Raw genomic sequence first — 20,841 nt, 5'->3', positions numbered from 1 at the left:
CTGGTAGCCACATCGAGGATGAGAAACACATTTTGCTGGACTGCCCGGTTTACGACGGAATCAGATCTGATATGGGCTTTCCACGCTTCGAACATATGAAGGACGCTATGAAGTGGGAACCTGAACGCCTGGCAAGGATGCTGGAACGTATATGGTCTCACCGCAACTCTATCGTTCCCTTTGGTCGTTAGTATACTTCATCACTTGTTTCGCTGGAAGTGCGAGGTAGGATGGTGCTTATAGGCGATTTGGCAGCCCTTGAGCCCTCGGCTCGTACTAGGGTGGTTTGCAGGTACGGGGAACGCACCCACGACCATGTAACAACAACAACAACAACAACAACAACAACAACAACAACAACAACAACAACAACAACATACCCTCTAGAAGGCGTGCGCAACGGTGTGCATCGCAGGAGCCTAAATGTACAATGTTCTTCTGTCCAAGGAAGCTGACCGAGTTGGAAAACCCAGGGTTTACGCGTGTTCCCCTGGACCTCACTAGGGACCTCACTAGCGGCTGCTGACCTTTTTGTGTATCCTAGGGGTTGCAGTCCGCTGCACTGGCAAATCCATTTCAGTCCCTTGGTAAGTTACATCACGAGTCCATCATTACTTACAATCATAACGACAGCCACTACCGTTACGCTGCTTGAAAAGATTCCCACGCAAAAGAAACGGAACACAATAGGCATCTACACACCATTCGCCCATGCTAGTGCTCTAGATAGCACTAGCATGACACCGGAGTGGCCTCAGTACTTATAGACAGGACCATTACCAGTGGTGAGCATACACGAATCCCTCCTCCGAAAGGGTTTTCCCGACACCGTCTCTCATCCTTCTTCCTCCTCAGTTTGCACCTCAGGATAACACGTTTCTTCCTCTTCGGGATGTCCTCGCGTTAGCGGGCCCTCCCTCAGCTTGAGCTGGGCAGCTGGGTGTACATGGCGTCCAGCTGCTCCTGAAAGCGGGCCTTGGCCTGGAGGTGGCAGTAAGGGTGGTAGTGGTGGTGGCGGGGTAGTGAGTTGTTCCACGGGTAGCATGTGGTGGAAACGGGTGGGATCATTTGGACTAAGGGAAACTCCATGTTTAGCCTCAAAAGGGGGTATTGGGTACAGGGGAGGGCGGCGTTGGGCTAGGAGGGCGAAGGGGAGGGCGGTGTTGGGCTAGGGGGGCGCAGGGGAGGGCGGCGTTGGGCTAGGGGGGCGCAGGGGAGGGCGGGTTCGAAAGGACACGGCTCGGGTTATCATCATAGCCACACATCATGCAAGACCAGCCAGCCAGAGGTGTGCACGCACGGAGAGGATTAGAGGGAAGGAGAGCTCCCCGACCATCCGCAGGCCCAGGGGCGAAAGGGCGCTGATACTCCACCACCGCCTCCCGGGTGCGCAAGTCCTACGGAGAGAGTTACATCTCGGTAGCAAGGCAGCTCTTGCGTCCGCAACTCAAGCCTGACACCGAACCACCTCCCCCCTACGGCCTCCATGTGCACCTGGGGGCGCTTGAGCTTGAAGGTGGGGGTCAGCAAGTCGTTCTCCACGCTGAAGGCCTCCGGGTGAAGGTGGACGGCATGGACCTGACCGCGGGAGGTGGGAAAAGAGAGAGGAAAGAAAAAGGGGATCCTCACTTCCTCAGTGGATTGGCCGTGGACATCAAGACCCGTAAAGCAAGTAGAGCATGCCATCTCTGTGTGCCGTTGAAAAGAAACAGGACCAGGGGCATATAAGCCATGATCCGAGGATCCGAGGGCATCCATGGAAAGCCTCGCATGAAGCCAGCTCGCATGAGGCCAGCCGGAACAACTACCCGGCTCAAACCACCTGGCATCACGTGGCATCATACAACATCCTTATCACTCCCTCAGCACCTGTGCGCACACACGAGTTCAATCTGCTTTCCTCCCTCCCTCAGTCCCTCCCTCCATCCATCCATCCCCCCAATCGCGACCCTATCCACCCTCCCTACCTCCTCCCCTGCACCCACCCACCCACCCACCTGTTCAAAGCCCCGCAGCTGCGCCTCCCGCGCCTGCTCCTGCATGCTCTTAAACACCGCATCCACCACATGGGGGTTCTCACACAGCTCCTTAATACCGCCCTCGATGGCGCGCTCCTTGGCCCAGGGCAGGAGCACCTCCGGGTCGGGAACCACAACCGCAACAAGCTGTGACCGGAGAGAGTCGCCGTACACAAACGCCTGAAGCACCATCGGGCTCCTAAACAGGCACGGGTTGAGTAGGGGTTTAGGGCCTTCAGAGGGAGAAGAACGGCAGTAGAGGCTCGAACATATTCAAGGAGGTATGGAAGGGAGAAAAGGAAGTTCGGACGGGGAGTAAGGATGGTATTTAAAAGGTGGAGGATGTGCATGGGGGCCCGCGGCCCGGCGAGCGGAGTAAAGGCAGGTTGTAAGAGGAACTAGTCGGTGGCGTGAAGGCATTAGGGTGCTTTAGGAAACCAAGACAATAAATCCCGTGTCGTACACTGCTTCACGGTGCATGCAGCCACGTACCTGGAATAGGTGTTCTCAATCTTCTCTGGCGCAATGTACTCGCCCTGGGCCAGCTTGAAAATGTTCTTCTTGCGGTCAATAATCTTGAGCCGCCCGCCCTCAAGCCAGGCGCCCACATCACCTACAAGATAAAGATGGCGTACGATGTGGGTCAACGACACAGCGCAGCAGGTTCCTCAAGGAAAACACATATAGGCGGTTACAGGGGTTCCCAAACCAAACGGCGCGCCTTGGTGAACGAGAGTAGGGAACATAAGAGATCAGAAACATGCACTCCGAAGAACCGGAGAACCGGCCAAGGGATGGCAACGGATGGACTGGCGGACGCAAGGGCCACGTGCACACGCCGACAAACCCCTCACCAGTGTGCAGCCAGCCATCCGCGTCAAGCACATCCCTGGTCTGCACCTCGTCCTTGTAGTACCCAGCAAAGACGGACGGGCCGCGGACGCAAATCTCGCCCCTGTGGGTGCATGTGTGCATGTAAGCAGCTGGCGCTTCAGTCCGCGGCGAGCACGGAATCGCTAGGGACAGACAAAGGGTGTAAAATGCGCATCATGGAGGCGCTTCAAGCTGCTTAAACCGACAGATCTCCAAAATACCGGAGATTCCCAAAGTCCCACTTTCCGATACAGTTACCCGTGAACGCGGTATAGCAAACAACCGAGACGAGGTAGAGGAGGCGGGGGGAGGAGACAGTCTCGGCAGTTCTGTCCCGCAGGCAGCCTCTTCACCAAGGTCCACTCTTTTCTTACGAAATACTTCGAGCCCCTCCTCACCGTGGGTAGGGGCTGTCCCGGCTAGTGTACCCCATCTCCGGCAGGTCCACCAACTTAATTTCCACTGCCGGGTTGGGCGACCCCACGTGGCCCGTCGTCAGGTCGTCGGAGCGGGTGGTGGAGATGGTGCAGGCTGCCTCTGTCATGCCGTAGCCCTCGAGCACAGTGGCGCCGAAGCAGATGCGCAGAAACGACATCACCTCCTCGCTGATGGGAGAGGCGCCTGGAGGGATACAATTCAACACATGATCATATGGCTTTTGTTAGCACGATCTTGCGTCTTCATGCTAACAGTGCGTGCCTTGAGTTGGTATATATACATATACATACATATATATGTATATTTAACACATATTTATATATATGCACTTAGGCAGGCATGAGGAGAGGGCGCACGGAAGGACGGAGGCAGGAGAATAAGTAAATAAGTTCAAGTGGTGATGGGAGGTGAGCAGCAGGGGGAAGGAGAAAGGTCGATGGATGGGACAAGGAGCGCTGATGGAGCGAGTGGGGAAGTGTGGCCTTGCCATGGTATAATACAGGAATTTAATAACTCGTCCAGGGGGTAGATCAGGTGACCCAGCGACCCACCCGAGATCATATACTTGAGCTCGCCACCCAGCTTGGCGCGAATCTTGCTGAACACCAGCCTGTCGTACAGCCTTCCCCAGCGTCCCCCCACTGGATCCCCCCGCGCCAGGGCCGCCTTCTTGTGCGCATACGCCCGCTCAAACAGGGCACGGGCCAGAGGGGAGCCCGTCTGTACAGCAAGCATGACGCGGTCGTAGATTCGGTTCCACAATCGTGGTACAGACACGAAGATCTGTGGTACATACACAGGGGGGGAGGAGGAAAGCGAAATTCTCTGAATTTCCGTTCATGGTCAGGTTCATCAAACAGGCTAAACTGAAGCTAGCGGGAGAACAAGAGGACTACTCAAACAAGGTTGTTAGCAACGCGATTGTTAACTGATTTAAAGTAGTGGGTGGAAGCCCTTTGGTCGGTCTGAAGAACGGTATGGGGCCCACAAGGCACCGTTCGATTTGATTTTGCCGAGCCGTAGGAAAGCGGCTACAAGCGACCCCAGTTTCAAATGGCCCCATCTGATGAAACGAAGGAGACATGAAGTTGACTACCGCGCGTGCAGATACACATCCAATGCGCGGACTCCACATCCTGTGGTGTGGATGCAAGGTCGTTTTCTGCCGGGAGGCCAAGGCTGCAGCCAGATGCCAACCTGCATGCCCCATCACAGTGCCCAGGCGCATGCCACCATCTATAGTATTGAGAGCCCCTCTTCCTCAGTTCCCTCTCGCCAGTCGCTACTCCCCCATCCTAATACCCACCTGAGGCTTGAGAGTCGTCACATCATCAAGCAGCTCCTGCAGGTGCCGCAACACGGGAAGAGATTACTTCCGACGGCAAGTGGACGAACGATTCATTACCTCCATCAACACCAGTGGTACTTCATGACCCCACCTTGGTTGAAGGGTTACCTCCAGGCCAGGGATCGTACATGCAAGATACGACTGCGCGGCGCGCGCGGTAAAGCGCAAGGACCCTGGGCCTGTCCTCCCAAAGCGGGCAACAGGCCCCTTACCAGCCGCCACTACCTGCATCCTTGCCTGCTTGCCCACATGCATCATATTTTCAATCCCAATATTTTCAATCCCAATATTTTCAATCCCAATATTTTCAATCCCAATATTTTCAATCCCAATATTTTCAATCCCAATATTTTCAATCCCAATATTTTCAATCCCAATATTTTCAATCCCAATATTTCCAATCCCAATGTTCCCTTTCAGCGTGAGACCGATCAAGCCATATCTACGAGATGCAGCAAAGACAGAGACCCCCTCAAAAACCCATACACCGCCGTAAACTGAAAAAAATATTACTTCTCCCCCCTACTCCTCCCCCTTCTCACGTACCTGCACATTGCCCGAGTAGAAGCCGAGCGCTGCCCCCAGGTGGGTGAGCTGCGAGGCGCAGAACCGCAGAACGGGGATGTACGCTAAGTAAGTGTTAAGAGGTAGTGTGGGTGAGGGTGAGGGTCCAGAGGAACGAGGTAGTCGAGACTGTCAAGATTACAATAGAGACGACTTCCCATTCTCCCCATTCCATCGCCTTCTTAACATCCCGAGGGGTCCCCATACCGCTAGACACACGCACACACAGGCGCACACACCCCTCTCGCTCACCAGCACCACATTGACCCGCTCGTAGATGTGGGCCAGTGGCAGGTAGCTCAAGTGCCGGTCCCCAGGGCACGACTCGGTTAGCAGCGTGGAGGTGCCAGCAGCGTTGGCAATCAGGTTGGCGTGGGTCAGCACCGCACCTGACGGCGGACAGGAAGGGAGGGAGACGCGGTGCCGCAGATGGAAAAACGACAACCTTGCCGTGGATGCACACAAAACATCAAGCACACCGCCTCCCGGAGTGCCCCTTATACGGCAGTGAAGTGTGAGCTGCTCTCGAGCCAACAAGCTAACAGGCACTAACATCGCACCTTGGATCGCACAGCCGCCCTACCTCGCTCCCCATCCATCACTCCTGCCATGGGCTCCCATTCAGACACATGCTCCCGCGTCCCATCCGCTCACTCCCACCCGACCTAAACCCCAACCCCGTCGCAGCAACCTCGTCCCATCACCTCCAAACGCGCCCCCCATCACCGCCCAAAAGCCCGGGCCCGCCTAGCACCCACGACGCACCCTTGGGCTGCCCCGTCGTTCCACTGGTGTAGCAGAGGGTGGCGGTGTCCGAGGGCTTGGGGGGCATGTGGGCTCGCGGGTGGCGGCGACCCAGCTGCTCCACCGCATCCAGGGTCACCAACCGGCAGTTCACTCCCGCGGGGGGCTCGGGCAGGGGACCCGTGGCGCCCCATACCACCTGGACGGGGCGGGTGGCGGGGAGGGAGGAAATTATATGATCATGCAAAAAGCTAAGGGTCGACTGCTGACGTCCACAGCTAGATATCTGGGTAGCTAATATGTGGATTTCAGGAAAACAGGAGAGGGGGAGGAGGGAATGGAAGGAGCCACGCAACGGCTGGCGGTACGAGGACAACGGCACAGTGGGCAGCACCACACGGTGCAGTGGCAGCTGGCAGGTAGATGGCTGATTTCAGACACTGAAAGGAGTGTATGATACTAAGGAGGTACTCGTACCCTGTCTGTTTAGTGCTCCCCCGCTCCAACAATTCTAGGGGTTTAGCCCCTGCTCCTAATCCCCTTTCCTCCCTCCCCCCATCCATCCATCGCGACTCACCAGCAACCGTATGCCCGGGCAGCGGGGCAGGCATGTGAGCAGGGTGGGCAGCACCGCGGCGCTCACTCCCACGGCCGCCAGCTCCGCATGGTTGGAAATGAACTCCACCGCATCGGGACCCAGGGTGTCATACAGCGGCACGCTGACCATCGAGTAGGCGTGGAGGGCCGAGTCAAACAGCAGCCATTCTGCAAAATATGGTGGGCACAAGGACACGGAGGCATTGTCAAGGAAAGGGGAGATGTATCGCCGAGTCACATGGCACATTAAACAGAAGACCGACGAACAGGAGGGCGCGGCGTGGGGTCTGCGTTCCTGCGACGATGACAACTAGAGCGTCCAGCTTTCCTCCGTCCCTCTCCCCGATGCATAAGACGTCGAGCCAATTGAAATCAAAAACAAATCAAGAAGAAATCAAGAAATACATTGCTCCCTATCCCCGACCTCTCTCCCTTTCACAAACAAGCCCGACCCAGATCAGCCACATCCATCCGGCCAACCATACCTCCCTCCAGCGTGACACCGACCCAGCTTTTAACACAAAAACAGTGCACCACGTCCCTACCCGGACACACTAATCCATATCCCGACCCAGATCACACATCCCCCCTCACCATCACCACTTCCCCTTCCCCCTCACCCTTGCAGTTAACAGAGTAGATGCCCACACCCGCCTGGGGCTGCAATCCCAGCTGCAACAGCCCCGAGCCGATGGCGGTGCGGACATCGCCGGCCTGCAGTCGGGAAACAGCGGGAGACGGGAGACGGTCAGGAAATGGCGGGGCTGCCGAAAACAAATCCTAGACCAGAAGAATTCAAATGTATGCAAGGCCCAGAAGCTAGACACTCTGTAATACTCTTGACATGTGCCAGAGTTTAGGTGAAAACAGGCGCACATGGTAAAACACGAGCGCACATGGTCGATTGGAGTAGGACACGTACCTGAGCATACGTCATCCACGTATACGGACCGGGGCGGCCCTTGTCGTCCCGCCTACGGGTGCCCAGGTATGGCATCTGCAAAAGTGCGGTTTGGGAAATAATAATAATTGGTTTTCGCATGGAAAAGCTCAAAAGACGGTGCTGGATGCCATGTATACCACCTGCTACGTACTGCCCGTGGCCCCAGGTTTGCAAATTGTAATTGCCATTTGCCCGATTGGCCTAGACTCGAGTGAAACAAAGGATCGATCCCGCGCAAAACAATTTTGACCGGCTTGAATTTAGATGCCCAGTCACTTTGGCAATTGCTCCGTCGCCTTGTTGCCTACTTGGAGCTTTTTGCTACCTCATCACTCACGTGCGGAAACTTTGCTGCACTGTACTCGAGGTTGTCATAGAGGGTGCGCACATGGTCGGCAGGGGGTGGGTACGTGGACACCAGCTGGAAGGGGGATGTGGCGGACCTGGGATTGCAATCCAGATGGACAGGACAAATAGTTTGGAAGGCCAAAAACACTGGTTGTAGAGGTTAAATTTGCGACTGTCACATTCAAGTGGAAGCGCAGGAGGGTCTGCTGCAGAGAGGCGTGCCCTCGGTTTTGCCCTTTTGGACGTTCAAAACCAGGACTCCATGTTGAGCACACGTAGCTGGTTGATGGTGGTGCCTAATCGTGCAGGGTGGGATGACGACCTTGGGGGCTGACAACTGGAGGGTACGCAGTAAAACCCCCTGGACGGTCGGCAGTTGGAACCGATTCGAATTTGCTGGATTTGCATTTGCCAAGCATGTAATTTTGGGCCAGCATGCCATTATTGGACATATCCGCCATATTGCTGCTTCCGCGTGGTTTTCGTAACAAACATTGCCGGACCGAAGGACATGGAAGGCACGGTCGAGTTTATGTGTCGCACCCGGTTCTCACCGATATACGCTCCATGGTCCATCAGGAGTAAGCTTCTCCGGCAAGGCAATGCTGTAGGTGGGCGGCTCAAGGGCTGCCTGCTGTCCGGCCGTGGGTGCAAGGGAGAGCACGCCCTTCTCAGCTTGCAGGAGCTGCCTAGCAAGCAGTTCCGTCCGCTGTTCTGCTGTTGCCTGGGCCATTAGGGCCCGCTCAAGGACACTCCTCGCGCGCGGTACTTTTCACTCGAAACAAGTGCTCGTCATAGAGCAGGTAGTATGCTGGCCCCGAGTTATGAAATGCTTTACCGGTAAGCCGTGCATATATGCAGAATGTTGGGTTTCTTGCCTGACGAGTACAGACAGTTGCATGTTGGTTGTTACAAGGTGTACACGTCGGCACCTTGAATAATGGTCCCCTACAGACTTTTTGGTTTGTTGTGAATAATTTATTTGATGCAATATTACATGCAATTCATGAAGCCAGGGAGCTGAAGATACAAGGGCTCGGCACAGAGTATAATGCGTAACTTCATAAGAATATGGAACTTTTACTTGTTCATAACATGTTTGGCTACGCAAGTCTCATAACTAGGCTAGGGCAGGATGTCTAACTGGGTCTTAAACACCAATACCGCTATACCGTTTTCAGGCAGTCTCGGATCACCTGCTTATCCTTATGTATATTTTGGTGACCAGGCGGTTACATCGCAGATTGGCCAAGCGGTGCTCTCCGAGGGATATGGGGGGCGAGCAGGGTTGTCAGGCGCTCCTGGCAGGGCGCCAACGCAGCCAACGGTTGCAGGGAGCCTTCAAGCTCCAGCGGCGAATACGCATTTGTGGCCAAGCCAGCAAATCGCACCAGCCCAACATGGAGTGATCTCGGGGATTCCAGATATTACAGTTCGAAGAACGCCGAACGAAGATGTTCATGTGCAAAAAGTCAATGATCTTGAACGGGAATTGCAATCGGCCCGTGCTCAATTTGAAAAGGAGCAACAGGAGGGGCGCAACCTACTTGCCCAAGTAGAAAGCCTCACCTCCGAGCTTGTAACTGAACGCCAGCGGTCAGAAGATCTCGGGCGGCAGCTGCTGGCTGTATCTGCGGCACACCAAGCCATGCAGGTGCGCGCCTTCGCTTCACGTTGCCTCCCGGGCTACAGCGCCTTGTCGTTGCAGGTAGCACCCCACTTGGCATGCTGGACGGGGCCCGGGCACACCCGTTCCCTATGCCTCCATGCCAAAACATCGACCGTTCGGCTACGCGCACCGTGACGCTGATGGTTGTAACACAGCTTACGTTCCTTGACTCAACTTCCCTTTCCTCCGCCGTTTCTCAGGCGGAGCATCAGCGTCTCCTCACACAGCACGCCGCCATCGTCAGGGAGCACGAACACATGACGTCCTCACAGGCGGCTGCTCTGCGAGAGCTGGAGGCACGGAACGCGGATGTCTTTCGTCTGCAGCGTCAGCTGGAGGAGGCGCAGGCAGCAGCGGCACTGAACACGGAGGAAGCTGCAGCAGCAGGCGTCCAGCAGCCCGGCGGGGCTGCGCCTCGCGGCAGCTCGGTCCGGCCCGGCGGATACAGGTGCGGCCCCTGGTTTCCCTTGCGCACCACTAGCACTCCGAGTGGACCACTCGGAGTGCTAGAAAGTCAAGTGTCATACCGACGTGATAAGTCACGGCATACTCGAGTCAATGCTCTGACGGCAGACGGGCGATTCATGACACATGCAAGCGACATGAAGTCATAGCATTCTTCGTCACATGGTTCACTTTGCGTCGAGGGACCCGTGGCACCGAAAACGATGGCCCATATCGGTGCCATCCTCACTGACTGAGCCCTGTGCGTGATAACGACAGGGCTTCCAGACCGCCGCCCCTGCATGTGAGCGGGCACTCCTCCGCAGTCGACGAGGAGCGGTGGGCTCTGCGCCTGCACAAGGCGGAGCGTGCGCTGGAGGAGGAGCGGCGAGTGAGCGAGGACCTGCGGCAGCAGCTGAAGTGTGCGGAGGCCGAGTCGCGTGCCACCCTCAAAAAGTTGAAACAGGTATGTGTTCCAGCCACCCGTCTTCCCCTGCGCATGCGACGCTTTTAACCTCACCCATCCTCCGCCCTGCATTGCAGCTCGAAAACGGGGTGGAAAGTCCCTCCGGGGGAGCTGTGCCGGTTTCCAATAGTGAACCGCTGCCCAAGCTACCCAATGTCCTGTCACCGCTGTCATTGCAACCACCATCTTTGGGGGCAATGTCTTCCGGCGCTCTGGCGGGCACCGCCGGCGGGTCGCTGAAGGCAATGGCCACCGGCCTGCCATCCGCTGCCGGAGCCACCCTTGGCAGGGCTGCCAGCGCTGGAAGTGGCATTGGACAGGCGCAGATCGGCGGGGTGAAGCCGGGGGTGTCAAGCAGTGCATTTTTAAGCGCGACTGCTGCCACGTTGAGCGGTGGAGGCGGCAGCGGGGCAGGGACACCGCAGCAGCAACAGCCGAATGAGGAGCAGCTGGTCCGGATGAAGAAGGTGCGGTGCATATCGCGCGTGGCTTTATTCAGGGGAAAGGACTACTCCTGCCCAGGGTAATGGCAGGGTATGGCTAGGTGCCGCTCGATCCACGTTGGCTATTTCCAAGTCGGCTTTTCGTTGTACCTACGCATCCTATTGCGGACCGGCGAACCCAAACAATTAGGACAGGCGTTTGCTTGGGGTTCTGCAGTTTACAGTCGCCATTAAATTCAGATGAACCGAAGCATGGAGATCGTCCGCGCCGCGCATTCGTCTGAGCAAATAGTAACCGTGTGTTTCTCTGCCCGTTTTGTGCTGACCACGTTTTAACTCCTTCGTGGGGCATGGGTTCCTGCCGCGGCTGGTTCGCCACACGGTCCCATCAGGAGGTGGATGGTCTCCGTTCCGACCTGAGCCGACTGGCCGCTGAGGAGGAGATGCACCGCGTGGCTGCACGTGCAGCTGAGGACCGGGCGCGCGCAGCTGAGCTGGTGAGTCTGGACGTGCGGCGGCAGTGCGACCAGGCGGCAAGAACTATTGGGCGTTTGATTGACGAGAACAGCGAGCTGGTGGCTAAAGTCAACGCGCAGGCGAATGCGCTGGCGGGTAAGTGAGGAAACGGTGGCGGGGATTCAGCGGTGTGCCTCCAGGGATGTGGGTATAAGGTATGAGGGCAGGCGACGCATATTGCATGGAGATATTGGTCCCTACCAGCAAGCACTTTCCTCTCCGGACTCATGCGTCTTGACGGTGATGCGGCTGTGCATGTTTGTTGTCGAGACGCTACAGCAATCGAATCGCATCTCATTGCACTCATTAGTTTATGGACTGAACATCCTGTGCTCGTTCTGCCTTCTTCCACGGCCATCAGACTGCAAGAAGAGCGCCGCCAGTAAGGAAGCGATACTCCACAACCTCGAGGAGCGACTAGCGCAGGCACAGGCTCAGCTAGCGGCAACACAAGCGCAAGCAACTGAACGAACCCCCCAGCCGCCGGATGACACCGCACAGCATCAACCACACGGACGTCACCAATCCAACGGAAAATCGCCTCCAGACATGTGTCTGGCGGGATCCGGAAAAGAGGGTGCGACCCATGGGTCCGTCCCGCAGTCTCAACACCCTTTACTGCGTCTTGAGGGTCAGGGCCAGGCGGGCGGCACTAACGCCGCGCCTCCGAGTCGGGAGGTGTTGCCGCCCGGGGGTCCGTTGACGGAATCAGACTGGAAGCTCGTAATGCTCGCGGAGGAGGTGCGGCGGCTAGTGGAGGAGGTATCTCTGTCGACCACGGCATGCCTTGCCTTGCAGCTGAAAAGCCAGTACGTAAACCTGCCGCACCAGAACCAGCACGCCAATGGACTCGCAACCCAAGTCGAGTCGTGTGGGGCCACGGCCACGGCAGTCCCTGGAGAGCCACAGTCGCCGGCGCTGGACCTGCCGCGTGTCTTGACACGCCTGGAGGGCCTTGCAGGCCGGCGGCTGGGTCCCGGTGAGACAGCAGCGTACATTGTAGAGCTGGCTGGACACATGGAGGCCTTGGATCAGGTGCTGCAAGCGCAGAAGCGTCGCATGATGGCATTGCGCGGGGAGCAGATGGAGCAAACTGCAGGATGCCCAAGGCAGGGCTCCGGGGCGGGTGCGAAGGATAAGGTGGTGGGTAGTGATGTCAGAAGCGGTTCATGCCCAGAGGACGCGCCGCGAAGTGATGGGACGCCGAGCGGGCAAGTGGCGAGCCGGCAGGTTGCCTCATCAGAGCACTCGGGGCAGCTGCAGCAGGGGGAGCAGCACCAACAGCAGCAACGTTTTCAGGCGGGTGCGCAGGCAGGCCCGGCGGTGAATGATGGCGTGCAGGTTGCTGAAAGCAGGGCAGGGGTTGGGCAGGAGAAGGCGCAGGCGCATGGGGTGGCTGGACCCATGGAAGCACAACACTCAGTGGCAGCGCCGCCCGCACAAGGCGGCCCCGTAGTCTCCCGAGTCACAGTCCGGGACACGGCGCCTGGCAGCTTCGAGGACAGCGGCGTCTCGAGTGTCGCTCATAGCGGCAGTGGAGGACCCCAGCAGCAAGCCCTGCCGCAGCCCATGTTACCGGCATCGCCAGAACCGTCACCGCAGCTCGTACACCATGTCGTCTCGCCGTTCAACAACCTAGGAGCACAGCGCAGGGATTATCCTGTTCAGCCGATCGCCTCCCACCTGCCCGATAGCCCCCACCTGCCAGACAAACAACAGCTGACCGGCCTGCTGCAGCAAGGACAGCAGCAAGGTCTCGTCGCCTCTGGAGGGCCAGCGCCTGTTAATGACGCGTCAGCCGGGGCATCTATAAGTTTTCGTGACACGCATCGGAGCGATCTGGCTGCCGCCGCAGCGGCGGCAGTCGCCGCTGCAGCGGCGGCGCCAGGAGCGCCGGAAGTGGACAGCACAGTCGGCGCCGAAGCAGCATCCAGCGCAGTACCTGTGGTGTTGGAGCCGTACGAAGCGCCGCCGTCACCTCGTGCGGCAGCTGGCGCTGTTGCCGTTTCGTCACCAGGAGCGCAGCTGGTTACTGTAGCTGTGGGGGTAGATGTGCCGAGGGTTGCCGCGCCCCAGGAGGACGACCTCCTGGACGAGGCCGCAGCGAGCCGTGTCAAGCCGCGACGGCCGCGGGTTGGGTTGTGGGGCTGGATATCTGGCGAGCCGTCGCGCTAGAGCTGAGCTCGTGTTTGAGCTTCAATTCTAAATGTCGGATTATTCTTTACACAACTTTCAAGGAATGATGGCTGCTCATGCCGGGGGGTTGAGGTTGGTGTGGGCTCCCGCAGAACCGGTTGGCCAGAACCAGAAGCGTGCAGGTGCAGGGCGGGCGCTTAGGAAGTTGCAGATTCTGGGGTTTGTTAGTTGGGTGTAACTCCGTACACACCTGCACAGGAGCCGCCGCGGCAGCACACCCATATCGTGCTGAGACTCATTATGGATGATGGGCCGTGTTTTAGCTATGATTTGATATTCAGGCCTGCGCTGCCGTCCCGAGGCAGCATGTACAGTTCTGGTTCGGGCAGGGTTAATAGCGAGCCGGACTCCAAGAAGATTGCGTGGGCATTTCTTCAGGTTTAGTGCAAGTTCTCAGCTGCTCTGTGAGCCGAATGCGTCTGGTTTGCGGATATCATAAATGCAATCAATATGATAAGTACGCAGTGCGGACGGGCTCAGATTGGAAGAAGGCTGCAAGGGCTTTGATCGTCCTATCGTGAAAAGGAGCACTGCTTGATGAGTGTTTTGTACTTCGGATGTGCATCACTCTGCTACGCTTTCGGCAGGGTGCGCTTGGGCACGTTCCTACTTTAGTGCAGTAGTCTATCTGTAATTACTATACGCGGCTTAAACCGGTTTTGCCAATGGTGCAAGCGGCTGACATGGCAGAGTGTCGGGTTGGACTAATCGCCTTCGGAGGCCTGCCGGGTGCCGGCTGCAGGCGGACGTTGGGGTCGACACCTAATATCCATAATGAATTTTTACAGTATGCCTTCATTATGCACCACACGCCATAATGTATCCTTAGTAGTTTACAAGCGACGGTGCACACGGGACAGGGGAGGACGAAGCCTCTCTCTACAGCGTCCCGTCTAAATCCGTAATAGCATCATCCGGCAAGCAGCGCAGAGCCGTTGAAAATACCTTTTCCAAGGGTGAAATCATGAATCAAGCTGGTCAGCAAGTGTGCGTCCAAAGGCCAAACGATGAAGTGCACGGGTTGAGTTTCAGTTACGAAGCTGGCGCCGAAGCGCCCTAACGTCAGCGGCTAGTCGTTCACAGACGTCCCGTTGTGCAGGTCCCCAGGCCCCCAAATCTTTCGGGATCGCTTCGGGATCCACAATGTCCACTCTCAAGCCAGGTCAAGCACACGGTCAAACAGTTCCAACGCGATGCAGGTAGCAATATGTACACGACAAGTCCCGAGATGACGAACATGCAGTTGGGTTGCCAGCATCGACTCCCAAAGACAGCGAGGCACCCGTAAAACGCCCTCACCACTACCCTCTACACTAGCCAAGATGTTCCGCGTAAACGGCATGTCGCAACCTCACGTCAACGCTCCTGGAACTCCCAAGTCATCGCACATGAAGGCTTCACACCTCGCCAGCCAACACGTTCCCAATATTATTCCCGGTAGCTATGCCTACCAACCGTTCCCGAACGGTTAACGTGTAGAGTATAATTATACAAGGAGGACCGCGTTGATGCAGCCGTCGTTCTCGGGGTTGTTCGTGACCTGCGCGTACTTGCCCCACACCACTTTGCCGCCGGGCGTGACCAAACCCAGTTCGCTGACGTTCACCTCGATGATCGTGCCCTTCGTGACAACACCCAACTGCGAGTACATCTGGCCGTTTGGATTCTTCTTCACGCCGATAATATCCAGGCAAAAGGTCGCCTTGAGTTCCGGATGAGTGACGTGCGCCTTGTTCATGCGCAGGCCGGTCGGTCGGATGAAGCGCTCGTACTTGGGGGGCTTTCGGGTGAAGCCCTGGCCCACGAATGTCACCTTGGTGATCATGCGCTTCCAGGACTTCTTCATGCGCTTGCCGGATTTGAGCACCTTGAACATTTCGTCCTCTGCAATTGGTCGAACCTGCGGAGGAAATACCCCGAGGATAAGCACGCCGAGGGATCATTCACGTGTCAGAGACCGGCATGGCTGGACACGACATGTTGGGTTCCCGCTACCTATCGTCAGTGCGTTGCCCGCTGCTGGACGCGAAACCCTAACCTGCACACACCCCGGAACCCTGCCTTACCTGCGGAAGCGGTACCTCCCACTTGCCCGCCTTCTCCTTCCGTTTCTGCTTGATGGTGTTACTAAGGACCTTGGCGCGGTCCACCTGTGGGTGACAAAACAACGAACGCCGATGTAAGCATGACGCGGGGCAAGATGGCAAGAGGACACCAAGAGGACACCCAATCACAAGATAATCAGGTGCAATTATTATACGCTTCCACGAATGCGGGTAGCTCCATACCTGCTCACGCTCCAGCAGATACGCTGGAACAGCATTCTGCGGCGCGCCGTCCACAGCCTTGTGCTTGTTATCCCGCTCCTCATGCATGGCAATTGTCTTCTTCATCATGGCCTTCTCAGCATGGCGCTTCTTGGCAAACATCTTGCCCTTAATACCCAGAGCCTTCTGCGCATACTCGGAGCGCTTGTGCACCTCGCGCGCCTGCTTCTTGCGCTTTCGCTCCTCATAATCAAGACGTCTGCCATAGCGCTTTCGGTGAAGCTCAATATGCTCGTTCTGCGGCATGGTTGTCTGGTTCTGCCACTACCGATGAACCGATGAACCTATATTGCGAATTACGTACGCTGCACTAAGGGCAGCTAAAAGGAATTGTTTTGGGAGGCCAACGTGTGTTGTGTACCCGTCAGCGCGTACTACAGTACGATGCGTGGCATGAAGGAAGTTGGTGCCAGGTAGAGTTTTTCCTGCTGAAGACCTAAAATATCACTGTTACGTTTTTTTACTTAATCAGAAAGCTTGGTGTGAATGTGGTACAGTCCGAGACCGTAGACGTGGCAAGGCGCCAAAGCCGTGAAGTGCAATCCGATGGCTTGGGTGTCATGCCAAGTAAGTGTCTATTTGCTAGTCGCATTCGAATCGTCTCGTCACCTGCGTCATGGTCATGGTCTCCCGTGCCCCCAGTACCCCAAACTCCCTACACTTGTACACCTCGCCAGTCTCGCCCCTATTTAGGCATCCATACATCAGCATCCATCAGCAACAATCCACATCCTGGCAAGGACCCCGCCGTTCTGGCTGCTTCAATTAAACCGACAGCTATCGTACTGCTGCACCCTTCCTTGCGCCAGCTTACGCTTTTTACCACTTTTTTATTTATCTTCAACCCCAGCCGGGGCATTCATCCCGAAGACAGACACGTTCCAAAACGGTTCCGAGTTGTTACTCCGAGCTTGCGCACCAGCCAGGCCAGGGGTGGATGAGCTGACCTGCACTTGGGAAGCTGCAGGGGGCCTCCATGGAAGCGACTAGCGCTAGGCAAAGCTGCACCTGTGACCCGCCAAAACCAAATGCCGTAGGTCAGAACTTGGACGCGCTGTGCTGCCACGTGCCCGATAAATCCGAACCCCGTTCTGTCTTTCCATGTACACTACACTCTCCCCCCCGCCGGGGTTCGTCTTCCTCCCTCCTAGTCAAGTCAACACTGGTCAGCAAATATTTTCCTCTGAAATGCAGTATTTATCTCTACTCCTGGACTATCCGCCTACCCCCGGTGTCCGCTTCAATCGCCAGGGTTTCGCCACCTTACCCCCCTCGGGTCTGCAATCCCCCGTTAGATTGTGTCAAATGATGGAGGGAGGGGTTGAAGAAAAATGGACAGAAAAGGGTTAAGCCTCAGGGCACGTTACCCGGGTACCTGCGCCCTGAAACTCCCCTTTTCCTCCCTTTTGTAGACCAAGTTATCGTACAAGTATCGCCGCCGTACACATACCGTCACACCGTCCTTGGAGGAGTCCTACCTCCGGGTCGATGTGTCGTGTGCCAGCGAGGCATGCGACTCGTGCCGTGTGGGTTTCGGAGCCGAAGACTTCGGCGCCGCCGCCACTTTTGCCTCCGGCGCCGGCGCGACGGCGGCTCCCACGTCTTCCCTTTCCGCATCGGCGCCTTTTTACCTCATTCCGGATGACGTGGCGCTTTCGGAGCTCCTAGAGCTATTTGAACTTCCGGACATTTCAAATTACGTCATCCTGGCCAGCTGCATCAAACAGGTATGTATACTTCGTGCACGTGCGACAAAGCCATACATAAATGTACGGCAATGGGTTTTACGGCACGTCCTCCTTACCAGTGTCCTTCCCCTTCCCCTTCCCTTGATTTCCCCAACACCCCACCACCACACACACGCACACACAACTTCGCCTCTTTTTTCTCATCCTTGCCAGTTCATGTCCGAGGCTCGACGCAGTATTAAAACACACACAAACACATATACACGCATACAGACATACAGACATACACCGTCTCCCCGCCAGGTGTCGCTCCAGTCGGGTCGGAAGGCCTCCCGGCTACGTGCTCTGTACAGAGACCGCCGCCGCCGTGCCGTACTGTTTGACGACCTGCACTGCCTGGACACAGCTGTGGCGGCCACGGGGGCGGAGTGAGTGGCGGGGGGTGGGTGGGTTTGCAGGGCAGGTCGAGTGTGTGTGTGTGTGTGTGTGGAATGGACTACAGACAGCCAAGGGCTCCTATGATGTGTGTGCGTGTGCGGTGGTGGCGGTTAGAGGAATAAAATCCCCCGCGGGGTCAGCAATGCCGATGTTGGCGAGGGGGGTTGTTTGTGACGGATGCGGCTTTGCAGCAGCTGCGCTGGGCGTGTCCTCCGCTGCCTCTGACTTGTGGCTATGCAATCTCTTTCCCCCCACCACACACACACACACACATACTCTCTCTCTATCTCCATCACCCGCTGTCCACGGGGTGCACCACCGGTCCCGTCCCGGCCCCCCCCCCGCCTCCCAGCCCCTCCCTGCCGCCGGTGCTGGCGGCCGGACTGTACTACACACATCACCTGGGGGCGCGGGTGCCGGTGATGGTGGTTTCGGATCGGCTGGGGGGGATGTTAGCGGCCGTATCGACGGCGGCTGCTGCGGCGGCGGCGGCTGGGGAGGTCGGGAGCGGCTTCGGTGCATTAGAGCGGTAAGGAAGGGTTTATGTCTGGAAGGGTGGGGGGGAGAGAGCCGGGGTGATGTCGTGATTCGGGAGTCTTGGTGGGGATTATCAACTCTTCTGGGTGGCGGGTGATGATGGGAAGGGAGAAAGGGGGGAGGACGAACCACGTGAACGAGTGAAGCTGTTGCCAAGGAAAGAGTGTACAAAAAGCAGGAAGGGGGGGGCCGTGTACTGAGCAGCGTGTGTATTGCATGTCGTCGCTGCCCGCAGTGGCGGTGCGGGAAAAGGTCGCCGCAAGTTCATATACCGTTGTTGTACATATACCGTTTTCCGTACCTCATTGTCGTGTCGTGCAGCGCCCTGGCAGCCAACCTGGCCGAGGCGGCGGCGGAGGGCGTGACGGTGCTGTCCGCCGCCGAGTACGTCAGCCGTTACTGGCCGCCGGGGTCCCCGGTTTCGGAGCTGTACGACTCCCTCATGGCCGCCAAGCTGGCAACGACGGCTGGCGACGGCGGCGGCGGCGGCGGCCGCGGGCGCGGCGGCGATGCCGCATACACACCGCACTTGACGCAGCAGGAGGTGGAGGAGGGACTGGCTGCTGGTGTGCTTATGCGGGTGGGTGTAAGGAGGGTCCCGCTCCCTTGGCATCTCCCTGAGTACTCCTTGCCTGGTGTTACATAGCCTATGAGAATTGCTAGGGTGTTGTGTGTGTTTGGGGGGGGTTGGGGGGACGTTACCAGTGCGTCTCCAACCAACCGGGCTAGGCGGGTTGGTAACCAGTCAGGTCAGTTCGCACCGGGCTGGGCTGCGCTCCAGGTATGGCAGGGACTCCAGTGGGGGTTAGCTAGCTGCTAGCTGGATGGGTGGGTGGATGGGGGGCCTGCGTGCTGGTCCAGGGGACGTCCGGCCCTGGGGCATAGGGCCCTGGGGGCATAGGGCCCTGACGGGAGAGCAACTACGGGGGGCGGTCAGGGGGAGCCGGCTGTAGTGGGGGGGCAGGAGGGAGCGGGGGACTGTGCTGTGGTGGTTGGGTCGTTGGTGGTTGGTAGTTGGGTGGTTGAACTCAACCGCCCGGGGGTTATACGTCCACCTGGAAGCCACATTCGAAGCGGTGGTGTCAGGGGGCCCGAAAGCAGGCCTGAGGGGGCGGGCTTTCTGTTGGGAGGTTACGAAGGCCGTACAGTCGCAAACCTTGTGGACAGCACGTGCACGCTGTCACAAGCACCGTGCCCGCCTCCTGTCGTACCGTGGTTTCAGGGCGTCGTACACGTGAGTCGCCGCAATCCTCGTGAGGCGGTTGTGGAGCTGGGTCACGGTCCGGATGCGGCGTTGGGGCGGTTGGTCCGGGTTTCGGGGCGAGCCGCGCTCAACCGGGCGATGGAAGGGGACGTCGTGGCGGGTGAGTGAGTGGCGGTGTGCCGAGGCCCGGTGTGTGGGGGGAGAAGGGAGGGGTTGGGGGGGAAAGGCGAACCACACACGATTGAAGCTGCTGCCAGGGCAAGAGAGTAGCAAACGGGGGGGGGGCCGCAAGGGAGGAGATACCCCGTGTCTTGGGTGGGCCTATGAGGCTGTGGCACCTAGCCACCTAGTCACCTCCCACCTAGCTAGCTACTTACATACCTACCTACCTAGCGTGCCTACCTACCTATCCATCTATCTATCTATCTATCTATCTAGCTAGCTGCTTTTGAGTGCTCCGTGGAATTGTGTTGCGAGCGAGGTCGGCCCCGTGGTGGCGTGTTGATGGGAATGGTAACAGCGGAGGTATAGGGAGATGTATGTATGTACGTCTGTGCACGTGTTTACACGTACATAATGCTCAACAGGTAGCTCACATAGGTTACAGGGCATTTCCCTTCCCCCCTCCCTCCACCCTCCCCTCCTTAATGCAGTCCGGCTACTGCAGCAAGGCGGGCCACACAGCGCAGCCGCCGCCGCCGCCGCTGCAGGTGCCGCTGGCGTCGCCGCCACAGCGACTTCGGCGGTGGCCGCGGCTGCGGGCAATGACGACATTGACGATGACGATCCGGACGCGGATGCCGCCAGCGCTGTAGCCCCACCTGGCGATGGCGCGACTGCATCTAGTGCGGCTACTGTGGCTACTGCCACTATTGCTGACCCGGACGCTGACTTCGGTGCCGAGCTGTTGAGTGATGCGGCTGATGGCAACGGGGCGGGGGGTGAGGAGGGCGCACTGGCCATGTCCGAGGCGGCGGGTGCAGCGGGAGCCCTGCCTTCGGGTGAGCCCCCATCGGTTTGGTTTGGCTGGTGTCGGGATG

General features: G+C 57.7%; 4 protein-coding genes across 4 annotated transcripts in view; 2 read left to right on the top strand and 2 right to left on the bottom strand.

Annotated features, from left to right (window-relative positions):
* Positions 1 to 577: 577 nt before the first annotated feature.
* On the bottom strand, positions 578 to 8,707 carry VOLCADRAFT_73622 (uncharacterized protein). The gene is made up of 16 exons (XM_002948089.1): positions 8,428 to 8,707; positions 7,863 to 7,968; positions 7,505 to 7,579; positions 7,203 to 7,296; positions 6,563 to 6,750; positions 6,007 to 6,184; positions 5,494 to 5,630; positions 5,224 to 5,271; positions 4,636 to 4,671; positions 3,881 to 4,112; positions 3,290 to 3,512; positions 2,873 to 2,973; positions 2,511 to 2,631; positions 1,998 to 2,217; positions 1,495 to 1,578; positions 578 to 981 (listed from the first exon to the last, which is right to left on the bottom strand). Exons 1-16 carry the CDS (start codon positions 8,604 to 8,606, stop codon positions 919 to 921), a joined length of 2,085 nt encoding a protein of 694 aa, XP_002948135.1. The 5' UTR covers positions 8,607 to 8,707; the 3' UTR covers positions 578 to 918.
* Positions 8,708 to 9,521: 814 nt separating this feature from the next.
* VOLCADRAFT_116710 (uncharacterized protein) lies at positions 9,522 to 10,452 on the top strand (the record flags this gene model as incomplete). The annotated part of the gene is made up of 3 exons (XM_002948228.1): positions 9,522 to 9,527; positions 9,743 to 9,990; positions 10,266 to 10,452. Coding segments are annotated over 3 exons (441 nt in total), but the record flags the coding sequence as incomplete, so codon positions are not given.
* Positions 10,453 to 14,374: 3,922 nt separating this feature from the next.
* Positions 14,375 to 16,251, bottom strand: VOLCADRAFT_109659 (uncharacterized protein). The gene is made up of 3 exons (XM_002948088.1): positions 15,896 to 16,251; positions 15,674 to 15,757; positions 14,375 to 15,507 (listed from the first exon to the last, which is right to left on the bottom strand). The coding sequence occupies exons 1-3, from the start codon at positions 16,178 to 16,180 to the stop codon at positions 15,094 to 15,096; spliced, it is 783 nt and encodes a 260-aa protein (XP_002948134.1). The 5' UTR covers positions 16,181 to 16,251; the 3' UTR covers positions 14,375 to 15,093.
* A 229-nt stretch (positions 16,252 to 16,480) lies between these two features.
* Positions 16,481 to 20,841, top strand: part of VOLCADRAFT_88450 (uncharacterized protein) — a gene marked incomplete at both ends in the record, with an annotated part of 12,204 nt that continues 7,843 nt past the window's right edge. The window contains 7 exons of the mRNA XM_002948227.1: positions 16,481 to 16,501; positions 17,347 to 17,661; positions 17,926 to 18,050; positions 18,413 to 18,589; positions 18,919 to 19,177; positions 19,820 to 19,961; positions 20,455 to 20,830. Of these exons, the coding sequence (XP_002948273.1) occupies positions 16,481 to 16,501; positions 17,347 to 17,661; positions 17,926 to 18,050; positions 18,413 to 18,589; positions 18,919 to 19,177; positions 19,820 to 19,961; positions 20,455 to 20,830 (1,415 nt within the window). The remainder of the gene's footprint in view (positions 16,502 to 17,346; positions 17,662 to 17,925; positions 18,051 to 18,412; positions 18,590 to 18,918; positions 19,178 to 19,819; positions 19,962 to 20,454; positions 20,831 to 20,841) is intronic.

The sequence above is a fragment of the Volvox carteri genome (assembly GCF_000143455.1).
Source record: "Volvox carteri f. nagariensis unplaced genomic scaffold VOLCAscaffold_9, whole genome shotgun sequence".
Lineage (NCBI taxonomy): Eukaryota > Viridiplantae > Chlorophyta > Chlorophyceae > Chlamydomonadales > Volvocaceae > Volvox > Volvox carteri.
The sequence above is the reverse complement of the archived record's forward strand: the minus strand, read 5'-3'. Positions and strand labels throughout refer to the sequence as shown.

Bases quoted from the DNA above. Each gene is read 5' to 3' on its own strand.
- VOLCADRAFT_73622 (XM_002948089.1), bottom strand. From the start codon at position 8,606: ATGGCCCAGGCAACAGCAGAACAGCGGACGGAACTGCTTGCTAGGCAG. The intron at 7,580-7,862 runs GTGAGTGATGAG...GCACTTTTGCAG, and splicing joins GTGCAGCAAAGTTTCCGCAC to ATGCCATACCTGGGCACCCG. The intron at 982-1,494 runs GTGCACATGGAG...TGCCACCTCCAG, and splicing joins TCAAGCTCAAGCGCCCCCAG to GCCAAGGCCCGCTTTCAGGA.
- VOLCADRAFT_109659 (XM_002948088.1), bottom strand. From the start codon at position 16,180: ATGCCGCAGAACGAGCATATTGAGCTTCACCGAAAGCGCTATGGCAGA. The intron at 15,758-15,895 runs GTATGGAGCTAC...TGTCACCCACAG, and splicing joins ATCTGCTGGAGCGTGAGCAG to GTGGACCGCGCCAAGGTCCT. The intron at 15,508-15,673 runs GTAAGGCAGGGT...TTTCCTCCGCAG, and splicing joins GGGAGGTACCGCTTCCGCAG to GTTCGACCAATTGCAGAGGA.